The following is an 11,859-nucleotide window of genomic DNA, read 5'->3' as shown; positions in this document are numbered from 1 at the left end:
CATATGAGGGCGAGGGACAAACCAAGACCCACGCCAGGGCCTGCAGTACAGGTGAGGCCTTTTCATCTACCAGGTAGAGAGTCAGCGCCAGCTGGCTGTGGGGCCCTCATACATTCCTGTGTCTCTCCTCTAGAGAATTCTCAGCTGCAGGACAGCTGCACTTGGTCCTGTGCAGGAGAGGGTCCAGAACCCACCTCCAAAATCCATAAAGGGACCAGAGGTATTGGGCAGTGGATGGGGGCATGTGGGGAGGGTTGTCTCCCTGGCCCCTTCCCCTCCCTTGACTTCACAGCAGGTTTCCTTCCCTCAAGGTCCTCCTGGGATTCTTGCACCTGGAAGTCAAGCCAGGGTCAGCCAACCTCTGATGCGGAGGAGGAACTCTACTCAGTATTCTGTAATAACCTATATGGAAAAAGAATCTGAAGGATGGATATATGTATATGTGTAACTGAATCACTTTGCTATACGCCTGAAACTAACACAACATTGTAAATCAACTATACTCCAATATAAAATAAAAATTAAATTACAAAAGGGAAGAATTACATAGGAGTAAATTTCATCCCAATAAAGATATTATATTTTTTAAATGATACACTTCATTTAACTTTTTCTTTTTTTTTTTAGTTTTGGAAAACATAACAGCTTTTGGTAAAAATGTGTTATTTATGTCATGGGTTGGTATTATTATGCATAGTTGAATTGATAAATGCATTTTTAACATTTTCCCATTGTAACTAACATGATAAACATACTCCAGAAGTCCTGGCCAGTGTTCCTTAAATCCAGCACCCGCAGTTTGCACCTCCTGTGTGGGAAAACAGCAGCTTGGCAGAGATGGTTTAAGATCCACACTGAAAGAAACCACAGCTCAGGATTTAGCCAACACTCAGACTTCCTACCTAAGCTTTTACTTCACATTTCGGACATTGCCTGCTGGCTTGCCCTCTTCCCTCTCTGCCTCACTTCCCTCCACCTCCTTTTCTTCTTTCATCCTTTCTGGTTCTCCCCTTTTAATACCTTCGTTTAGTATCACTGGGAGAATATGGGGACATTCTTTCGGGCTCTCCTTCATTTTAGGCAGTCCTACGCTTTTCGAAGTCATTTTCCAAAGTGACCTCAATGATGGCCAATGCCTCTGAGGCTTCTTCATTGGCATCATCAGAAACCTCTGGACCATCCCTTGGCCATCCATTCTCCTGACCCCAGCTGTTCATAGGATGTCTGGTAACCCACCAGGCTACCTAGATTAGACTCACTGGGGGCAATCCTTCTGGGCAAGCAAGACATCAAGCCCATCCAGCACGGCTTGTAAGGTTTCCAGACGAGGCATCTCCATCAGGCCCCCCAGAGGCAGGTGGATAAAGGGCCAGGTGTGCACCATGGCCTTCAGGGTCTCACTGTGACTCCCATAGAAGGCTTCCATGAACAGTGGGGGGAAGAGCTCAGTGGGCAGATACTCCAGAGCAGTGATGGCCAAGGCCTCATTCCTCAGCAGGCTCATTCCCTCCAGGCCCAGGAGTCTGGGTGGGTTCCACACACTCATCCTGACTCTGCTCCAAACAAAATGCTGTGAATATTTACAGGGAACAAGGCATCCTTCTCAGGCCACCATGGGCACACCTCAGTTTGCCTTCCCACCCTTCAGAGCAACCTGCTCAGGGGCAAGGTCACTGCTTTGGCAGGGGTGGACATGCCTCAGTTTTCCCCAGTTACTCTCTGGGCTCAGTGGGCACAAAGCTGCAACTCTGCCCGTAAGGGCACTAGAAGAAGCATCTCGCAAGTACCAAAGAGGAAGAAACCCAACCACTACCCCATCCTTTTCCATTCACTGCTTTGCTTAATTATGTTCTACTGGGAAGTGGGTACCATAAGCTTGAAGGCTGACCCCAATCTTTTTTTTTTCTTTAAGAACTTTTATTGAGATACAATTGACATACAGTAAACTGCATATATTTAAAGTGTACAATTTGATTTTTTTTCCTATTAGTAATGTATATATGGCAATCCCAATCTCCCAATTCATCCCCCCTCCCTGCTTTCCCCGCTTGGTGTCCATATGTTTGTTCTCTACATTTATGTCTCTATTTCTGCCTCGCAAACTGGTTATTTGTACCATGTTTCTATATTCCGCATATATGTGTTAATATACGATACTTGCTTTTCTCTTTCTGACTCACTTCACTCCCTATGACAGTCTCTAGGTCCATCCATGTCTCTACAAATGTCCCACTTTCATTCCTTTTTTACAGCTGAGTAATATTCCATTGTATGTATGTACCACATCTTCTTTATCCATTCATCTGTTGATGGACATTTAGGTTGCTTCCATGTCCTGGCTATTGTAAATAGTGCTGCAGTGAACATTGGAGTGCATGTGTCTTTTTGCATTATGGTGTTCTCTGGGTATATGCCCAGTAGTGGGATTGCTGGGTCATATGGTAACTCTATTTTTAGTTTTTCAAGGAACCTCCATACTGTTCTCCATAGCAGCTGTATCAATTTACATTCCCATCAACAGTGCAAGAGCGTTCCCTTTTCTCCACACCTTCTCCAGCATTTACTGTTTGTAGATTTTCTGATGATGCCCATTCTAACTGGCGTGAGGTGATACTTCATTGTAGTTTTGATTTGCATTTGTCTAACAATTAGTGATGTTGAGCAGCTTTTCATGTGCCTCTTGGCCATCCGTATGTCTTCTTTGGAGAAATGCCTATTTAGGTCTTCTGCCCATTTTTTGATTGGGTTGCTTGAGTTTTTGATATTCAGCTGCATGAACTGTTTATATATTTTGGAGATCAATCCTTTGTCTGTTGACATTTGCAAATATTTTCTCCCATCCTGAGGGTTGTCTTTTCATCTTGCTTATAGTTTCCTTTGCTGTGCAGAAGCTTTGAAGTTTCATCAGGTCCCACTTATTTATTTTTGTTTTTATTTCCATTACTTCAGGAGGTGGGTCAGAAAAGATCTTGCTGTGATTTATGTCAAAGACTGTTCTTCCTGTTTTCCTCTAAGAGTTTGATAGTGTCTGGCCTTACATTTAGGTCTTTAATCCGTTTGAAGTTTATTTTTGTGTATGGTGTTAGGGAGTGTTCTAATTTCATTCTTTTACATGTAGCTGTCCAGTTTTGCCAGCACAGCTTATTAAAGAGGCTGTCTTTTCTCCATTGTATATCCTTGCCCCCTTTGTCATAAATTAGTTGACCATAATTTATCTCTGGGCTTTCTATCCTGTTCCATTGATCTATATTTCTGTTTTTGTGCCAGTACAATATTGTCTTGATTACTATAGCTTTGTAGAATAGTCTGAATTCAGGAAGCCTGATTCCTCTAGCTCCGTTTTTTTCCCTCAAGATTGCTTTGGCTATTCGGGGTCTTTTGTGCCTTCATACAATTTTTAGGATTTTCTGTTCTAGTTCTGTAAAAACTGCCATTGGCAATTTGATAGGGATTGCATTGAATCTGTAGATTGCTTTGGGTAGTATAGTCATTTTCATAATGTTGATTCTTCCAATCCAAGAACATGGTATATTTCTCCATCTGTTTGTGTCGTCTTTGATTTCTTTCTTTAGTGTCTTATAGTTTTCTGAGTACAGGTCTTTTATTTACCTCCTTAGTTAGGTTTATTCCTAGGTATTTTATTCTTTTTGTTCCAGTGGTGAATTGGATTGTTTCCTTAATTTCTCTTTCTGATCTTTCATTGTTAGCGTATAGAAATGCAAGAGATTTCTGTGTGTTAATTTTGTATCCAGCAACTTTACAAATTCATTGATTAGCTCAAGTAGTTTTCTAGTAGCATCTTTAGGATTTTTTATGTATAGTATCATGTCTTCTGCGAACAGTGACACTTTTACTTCTTCTTTTCAAATTTGGATTCCTTTTATTTCTTTTTCTTCTCTGATTGCTGTGGCAAGGACTTCCAAAACTATGTTGAATAGTAGAGAGATTGGACACCCTTGTCTTGTTCCTGATCTTAGAGGGAATGCTTTCTGTTTGTCACCACTGAGAAGGAAGTTTCATGTGGGTTTGTCATATATGGCCTTTATTATGTTGAGGTAGGTTCCCTCTATGCCCACCTTCTGGATTCTTTATCATAAATGGGTGTTGAATTTTGTCTGAAGCTTTTTCTGCATCTATTGAGATGATCATGTGGGTTTTATCCTTCAGTGTGTTCATATGGTGTATCACATTGATTGATTTGTGTATATTGAAGAATCCTTGCATTCCAGGAATAAACCCCACTTGATCATGGTGTACGATCCTTTTAATGTGCTGTTGGATTCTGTTGGCTATCATTTTGCTGAGGACTTTTCATCTAAATTCATCAGTGTTATTGGTCTGTAGTTTTCTTTTTTTGTAGTATCTTTGTCTGGTTTTGGTATCAGGGTGATGGTGGCCTTGTAGAATGAGTTTGGGAGTGTTCCTTCCTCTGAAAATTTTTGGAAGAGCTTGAGAAGGATGGTTGTTAGCTCTTCTCTAAATGTTTGATAAAATTCATCTGTGAATCCATCTGGTCCTGGACTTTTGTTTGCTGGAAGATTTTTAACCACAGTTTCAATTTCATTACTTGTGATTTGTCTATTTGTATTTTCTATTTCTTCCTGATTCATTCTTGGAAGGTTATACCTTTCTAAGAATCTGTCCATTTCATCCAGGTTGTCCATTTTATTGGCACATAGTTGCTTGTAGTAGTCTCTTATGGTGTTTTTTATTTCTATGGTGTCTGTTGTAACTTCTCCTGTTTCATTTCTAATTTTATTGATTTGAGTCCTCTCCCTCTTTTTCTTGATGGGTCTTGCCAGGAGTTTATCAATTTTATTAATCTTCTCAAAGAACCAGCTTTTAGTTTTATTGATTTTTGTTATTGTTTTCTTTATTTCTATTTTGCTTATTTCTGCTCTGATCTTTATGATTTCTCTCCTTCTACTAACTTTGGGTTTTGTTTGCTCTTCTTTCTCTAGTTTCTTTAGGTGTAAGGTTAGATTGTTTATTTGGGATTTTTTTTTGTTTCTTGAGGTAGATTGTATTGCTATAAACTTTCCTCTTAGGACTGCTTTTGAGGCAACCCATAGGTTTTGGCTCGTTGTGTTTTCATTGTGTCTACATATTTTTTGATTTCCTCTTTGATTTCTTCTGCGATCTCTTCATTATTTAGTAGTGTACTGTTTAGCCTCCATGTGTTTGTGTTTTTTACAGTTTTTTTTTCCTGTAATTGATTTCTAACCCCATATCGTTGTGGTCAGAAAAGATGCTTGATATAATTTCAATTTTCTTAAATTTACCACGGCTTGATTTGTGACCCAAGATGCGCTCTATCCTGGAGAATGTTCCATGTGCCCTTGAGAAGAAAGTGTAGACTGCTGATTTTGGTTGTGGTGTCCTGTAGATATCTATTAAATCTATCTGTCCTGCTTTTCCAGTCACAATATCCCAAGTGAGAATCTAAAACATCTGCTCCCAGGCCTCTGCGTAAGGGTTTAAAATATATCTGTGCCTCCATTTCCTTCATCAGCATAAGCTGGCTTGGCAGTCCTCTCTTTCTGCAGCCCACCAACACCACATCCCCTGGAAGCTGGAGCCCGGCTACAATGCTGGGACACCCTTTTACTGGGATCAGCAGAAATCAAGGAATTCTGCTCTAATGTTACTGAGTTATTTTGTAGAATATGACTCACCCCAAGACACAGAGTTTCCCTGCTGCATTTCTGGATCCACTGAGAATCCAGAGACTGGGGGATGGAAAAGATACATAGACAGAGCAAAGAGGAATTTTTACAAAAATTTTTGTTGGAGTATATTTGATTTACAAAGCTGTGTTAGTTTCAGGTGTACAGCAAAGTGAATCAGTTATACATAGGTATATATCCACTCTCACTCTGTTTTTTTATATTTGTTTCCCATATAGGCCATTACAGAGTATTGAGTAGAGTTCCCTGTGCTATACAGCAGGTTCTTATAAATTAGGGCAATGAAAATATTCCATATGATACTACAGTAGTGGATACATGCAAATATACATTCCCCGAAACCCATGGAATGCACAACACTAGGAGTGACCCTTAGTGTAAACTGTGAAGTTTGGGTGATAAGGATGTCTCAGTGCAGATTCACGAATTATAACAAATGTACTATTCTGGTGGGAAATTTGGATATCTAGGGAGACTGTACCTGTGGGGGCAAGAGATAAATGGGAACTCTCTGTACTTTCTGCTCAATTTTACTGTGCATCTAAAACTGCTCTAAACATAAAGTCTATTTAAAAAATATAATTGTAATCTTAGCTCTAAAATTTTATTATTGTAAATAGTTTTAAAGGAGAAAAAAAATCTCATTCACTGATCTTTAAAATCAGTTTCTGTGTCATTTATTTTGAGACTCCAAAGGAAGGTAAACATTTTTAAAAAATCCACACGCATTCTTTACAAGTACTAAATTACCTCTATAATTTTCAAAGAAATTTCATATATTTGATATTTATATAAATCACTGTGCAAATATTTAAACTCAACTAGTATTAATGGGACAACAAAATTTTAAGAAAGTACCAATGTACACAGACCTGCCTACAAAACTGAGTTATATCCTCTGGTCTGTTCTACCAGCTGGTGGCCTAGGAGACCTGAGGCTTAGAATGTCTATCACTGGTGATAAATCCAATCTCTCCTAGGCCCTCTCCTCCCCTCCCTGCACTGGCTGATAGAGCAGCTTGAGTGAATTCATTGGTGTCTACATGTGAAAGCTGAGACCCATTTCAGGTCCTGGCTTTGCTCTCCTCCTTGTTGTTAGCAATAGAGGGTAAGCTAGAGGAATGTAGATACTGGGGGTTCCACTAGGAGAGAAAAAGAAGGAAAAGACTCATTTAATTATTTCTTAGTGTTTGATAGCTCCAGGGCTAAACCCTCAAGTGCATCATCTCATTGGAACTTACAAATGCCTAATAAGCTGACATTGTATCATTATCTTCCTTTTGCAAGGAAACCAAGGCTTTTGCTTAAGGTTCCTCCACCCCTATATCCACTCCATCCCTGGAGCCACCAACACACTGAATGTCCCATCAACTCCTTGAGTCAACATTTCCCCTTCAATCTTTTTTATTTTTTTATTTTTTTTATTTTTTATGTTTCCTAATTTCATTTTGTTACTATTACATAGCTCTCTTTATTTTATTTTATTTTTTTAGCTCTTTATTGGAATATATTTGCTTTACACTCTTATACCAGTTTTTGAGTACACCAAAGTCAATCAGCTGTATTTATACACATATCCCCATATTCCCTCCCTCCCACGACACCCCCCCCGCCCCGCCCCATCCCGGCCCTCTAAGACATCACCCATCATCGAGTTGATCTCCCTTTGTTATACAGCAACTTCCCACTGGCTATCTATTTTACAGTTGGTAGTATACATTCAATCTTGTACCCCTGCTGGATCACCTTTCCTTTTCACATTCACATTGAGCAGATGCCTGAAACCATGGGTCTGTGTTGCCTTCACAATGTACCTATGTCCCAGGTTTCAGTTTCCAGTGCCCAGAAGAAAGCTTTTGATAGAGGTAACCAGCTAGGAAGGGACAAAACAGCAGTATGTAATGGTCTTCTCATGATAGAATATCTCATTGCCCCAACGAGGACAGGGGCTAGAGCTAATCCAGATGGTCCTGGGACGTCCTAAATTGCTCATAATCTCAATCAGCTCAGCCTGAAGCTGGGCAAGTCTCCCTGGGTGGAGAATTCTCTGAGAGTTGTAACTCTCCCTTGGGGCAGGATACAGCTCTAGAATTAAACCAGGCAGTCCATCAGTATGATGCAGAAGCTTCTCCATGACGGCCATGGAGAGGAGGTTCCCACACAGGCTGAAGGTCCTGAGCTTGGAGCAGTGGGTCAGGACAGGCAGGAGGGCCTCAAGTTGGGAGTCCATGATTCCACACAGATCTAAGTCTAGTTCCTGGAGGGTGGCTGCAACTTTCTCCAGCAGAACTTGTAGGAGCTCAGGACTAAAGTCGGTCAGTGTGACCCCACTCAGATCCAGGCCCTTTAGCTGACTGATGTTCGGACACTGGGACAGATGGGTCAAGTCTGATTCTGTAAGTAGGCAGTGAGTTATTGTGAGGTTGTCCAAGGGAGTCTTCAGGCACCTGGGGGGAAAACCGAGGAATTAGGTCTAGGAGACTAGGGTGGAAGGTGACCTCACGGCGGGAGACAAGTGATTTACCCAAAGCCAAGATTATCCTGACCATCTGATAACAATACCAGAATGCCCAATCTCATTTTTGCCTGAGTCCTTTCACCTTCCTTGTGTGACTGGCTCAAGCTTACAGATGCTTGAAAGTTCCCTTTCTTCACCTTTCAAGCAGAGTACAGCATACTCTGCTTCCTTTTGAGGATGAATGAAGATGAGGATACTAGAACATGCTCCGAGGAGAGCCTAGCACGGAGTCTCAATAGAGTGTGCATCACTGAATTCTCATATTTAGGGTCAAAACAAAAAAAATACTCTCAAATCAAGGTGGCCTTAGCTCACTACTTGAGACCCAGGTGCCCATCTCTCTGAGCCAGATAAGGCTGGTGGGAGACTTGCATAGAGAACCAACCTGGACAGGATACCACGTCATCAACTGGGGTTTCCAGTCTGCAGGGGCTTGGTTGCATCCCTGCATCATCTGCAAACCACCTACCACTTTTTACTAACCTCCAGTCCTTACTATCATCTCCAGAATCATGCATTTCCCATATAATAACTACCTTATCTGGAGCACAAAACAACCTTTTACAGATGGGGGATTTGAGACAGGCTCATTGTGGTCACAAAATTATTGGGCACAGAGCTTCTCTAGAAATACTCAGGTCTGAGCTTGTTTCCCCTCTTCAGTGCACTCTTATCTGTTTTTTTTTTTTAAGTCACCTGAACAAAGACATCTCTTCCTGAGAAAGAAATCAAAAGCCTTCTATCAATACATCTGAACCCTCCAATCTATAGCTTCCTAGCATGGTGTCCCTTTCCAGAACCTCTAGCCCACTTTGTCCCTCTACCTTGATTTGTATGCTTATATGATGCCGCAGTTCAGGATACGGCAACAAAGGAAACAATGCATTTGATATGCCAGTGTTGTGTTCTCTGTTACTTGGCCAGTGGTCCCATCCTTACCTGAGGATCTGGTCCAGGCGACCTTGGAGGAAGGAGGGAGATTCCATTCGAATATCCCGGAGGTGGTGCAGCCTGAGGAACTGAGAGGTAATTTGGACAACGTGGTGCTCCTCCTGCTCATCAAGTGCAGACAGGTGGATGTGGGAGAGAAAGAGTCTCTGTGCATTACTCATCTGGCCCAGGAGAGGAGCAAACATGGCCAGGGTGGACAGATGCCAGGTGCAATTCAATTGTACCTCCTCAATACAGTCCAGCTGCACCATACTCAGGACCTTCATGATATTTTCCATGGGCATTGTAACAATCTTCAGCTTCTTACAGCACAGGTGTACGGAGACTTTTCTCTTCTCCACCCATTGCATAAGGTAGATGAAGAATCCATCCATGGTCCCTTCATTGAGGCAAAGTTCTATAAACACGTCCAAGGGAGCCAAGGGCTGTCCTGTCCTTGACCTGTCCTCAGCCACTGGTGCCATCAGTGAGCTTGAGGACACATGGATATTGGATCCAGACCACATGCTCCAGAAGTCCTGACCCGTGTTCCTTAAATCCAGCACCCGCAGTTTGCACCTCCTGTGGGAAAGCAACAGATTGGCAGAGATGGTTTAAGATCCACACTGAATGAAACCACACTCTCGGAGTTTAGGGAGCACTCAGACTTTCCACATGTGTTTTTACTTCACATCTCTGACATCACCTGCTGTCTTGCCCTCTTCTTCCCTTTCTGCCTCTCTTTCCTCCATTTCTTTCCCCCTTCCATCCTTTCTGGTTTTCTAATTCTGGTACCTTTAATCATCACTAGAAAGACTTGGGGATGTGTTCTTCTAGGCTCCCTTGCATCTTAGGCAGTCCTACACTTCCTGAAGGTGTTTCCCACAGTGAACTCAGCAATGGCCAAAGCCTCTGAGCCTCTTCATTTGGCATTATCAGAAGCCTCTGTAAAATAGATAGCCAGTGGGAAGTTGCTGTATAACAAAGGGAGTTCAACTCGAGGATGGATGATGCCTTAGAGGACTGGGACAAGGACGGTGGGGGGGAGTCGAGGGAGGGAGGGAATACGGGGATATGTGTATAAAAACAGATGATTGAACTTGGTGTACCCCCCCAAAAAATAATAAATAAATAAATAAATAAATAAATAAATAAATAAATAAAATTTGTGCCTTGGTCAACCAAAAAAAAAAAAAAAAGAAGAAGAAGCCTCTGGTCAATCCCTTGGCCATCCACTCTTATGACATCAGCTGTCTCTCCAAGGATGTCTAGGCCCCTAGTAGGCTACCTGGTCAGACTCACCTGGGGCGATCCTTCTGGGCAAGCAAGACATCAAGCCCATCCAGCACGGCTTGTAAGTTTCCCAGGTAAGGCATCTCCATGAGGCCCCCTAGAGGCAGGCGGACAAAGGGCCAGGTGTGCACCATGGCCTTCAGGGTCTCAGTGCACCTCCCGTGGAAGGCCTCCATGAACAGGGGTGGGAAGAACTCTATTGGCAGATCCTCCAGAGCTGTGATGGCGAAGGTCTCAGCCCTCAGCAGGCTTGTTCCCGCCAGGTCCAGCAGTCTGGGTGGGTTCCAGACACTCATTCTGATCTGCTCTGAAAGGAATCCTGTGAAAACCATCAGAGAACAAGGCATCCTTTTCATGCCAAGCATGAGCAAGCCTCCATTGTCTCCCCATCCTTCAGAGGAAACTACTAAGGGCTGCGGTCACTGTTCTGTCAGTGGTGGAAGAGCCTCAGTTTTTCCCAATTCCACCCTAGGCTCAGGGGGCACAAAGCCATAACTCTTTTCCTACTGGCCGCAGAATATCTCACATGTACTTCAGAAAAGGCAAGGCAACCACTAGTCTATCCATTTCCACCCACTGCTTTGCTTAATTCATGTCCCAGTGGTAAGTGTGGACCATGAGCATCAACACTGTCCTCTGCCTTTTGGGGGGAAAACTTTCAGACCATCACTTTTGGCTCCAAAACTCTGGGAACAGGAACATCACTTGCACAAACACAGCCGCCATCCTCAGTTCCCACAGTTAAACTGGATGGTAAAAACTAAGGCGATGCCCCTAAAATGAATGCTATTTGCACAAAGTAAATATTTTAAATGTTGATAAATAGAATTCCAAACAGATTTTTTTTATTAAAAAGAATATCTGTTTGGTTAAGACATTAAAAAATAATATAAACCAAAGCACAAATCAAAATATTGGGGATTAAGGCAAAATTACACTTAGAGGCAAAACCAAAATCTTAAATCAATGTATCTGAAAAGAAATAAGAAACCTTCCATATCGGGCTGCGTGCCACCATTCAAGCCCCACAGATCATGGATAAGATGAGGGTGTCCTTAGCTGGAGTGTGTAACTTACCAGCTCTGACGATATTGGAGGGATGCTCAGACCTCAGATTCCTTGGAGAACCCAGGAGGTGACTCTGGGGCCAGAAGGTTCTGCATCTCTTCTTTGGCACCTGAAGCTTTTATAGACCTTTCTAATCACATCTTCCTTCTTTGCAGGTACGAACTTCCAATCAGAAAGCAGACCTGATTAGATTCCAGACGATCCATCAGGTTACTCTTGATTGGATCTTTGTGTATCTCCAGACAAAACTGATTGGATCAGATTTTTTTTTTTGGAAAGAGAAAGAATGCGGGAAAGGGATGGGAGTCAAAGACTCATTTCTTGATTCACTCAACAAATGTTGATTGAATATTACTAATAGGG

At 42.2% G+C, this 11,859-nt stretch overlaps 1 protein-coding gene across 1 annotated transcript; it reads right to left on the bottom strand.

Annotated features, from left to right (window-relative positions):
- Positions 1-7,560: 7,560 nt before the first annotated feature.
- Positions 7,561-10,724, bottom strand: LOC130851681 (PRAME family member 27-like). The gene is made up of 3 exons (XM_057732384.1): positions 10,438-10,724; positions 9,145-9,717; positions 7,561-8,134 (listed from the first exon to the last, which is right to left on the bottom strand). Exons 1-3 carry the CDS (start codon positions 10,722-10,724, stop codon positions 7,561-7,563), a joined length of 1,434 nt encoding a protein of 477 aa, XP_057588367.1.
- Between the last annotated feature and the right edge of the window lie 1,135 nt (positions 10,725-11,859).

Source organism: Hippopotamus amphibius, chromosome 1 (genome assembly GCF_030028045.1).
Source record: "Hippopotamus amphibius kiboko isolate mHipAmp2 chromosome 1, mHipAmp2.hap2, whole genome shotgun sequence".
In the NCBI taxonomy this organism is placed as follows: domain Eukaryota; kingdom Metazoa; phylum Chordata; class Mammalia; order Artiodactyla; family Hippopotamidae; genus Hippopotamus; species Hippopotamus amphibius.
Note: the sequence above shows the minus strand (reverse complement) of the source record. Positions and strands in the feature narration are given on the sequence as shown.

Bases quoted from the DNA above. Each gene is read 5' to 3' on its own strand.
- LOC130851681 (XM_057732384.1), bottom strand. From the start codon at position 10,724: ATGAGTGTCTGGAACCCACCCAGACTGCTGGACCTGGCGGGAACAAGC. The intron at 9,718-10,437 runs GTGAGTCTGACC...GCTTTCCCACAG, and splicing joins GCCCAGAAGGATCGCCCCAG to GAGGTGCAAACTGCGGGTGC. The intron at 8,135-9,144 runs GTAAGGATGGGA...TTTTCCCCCCAG, and splicing joins CGCCTGGACCAGATCCTCAG to GTGCCTGAAGACTCCCTTGG.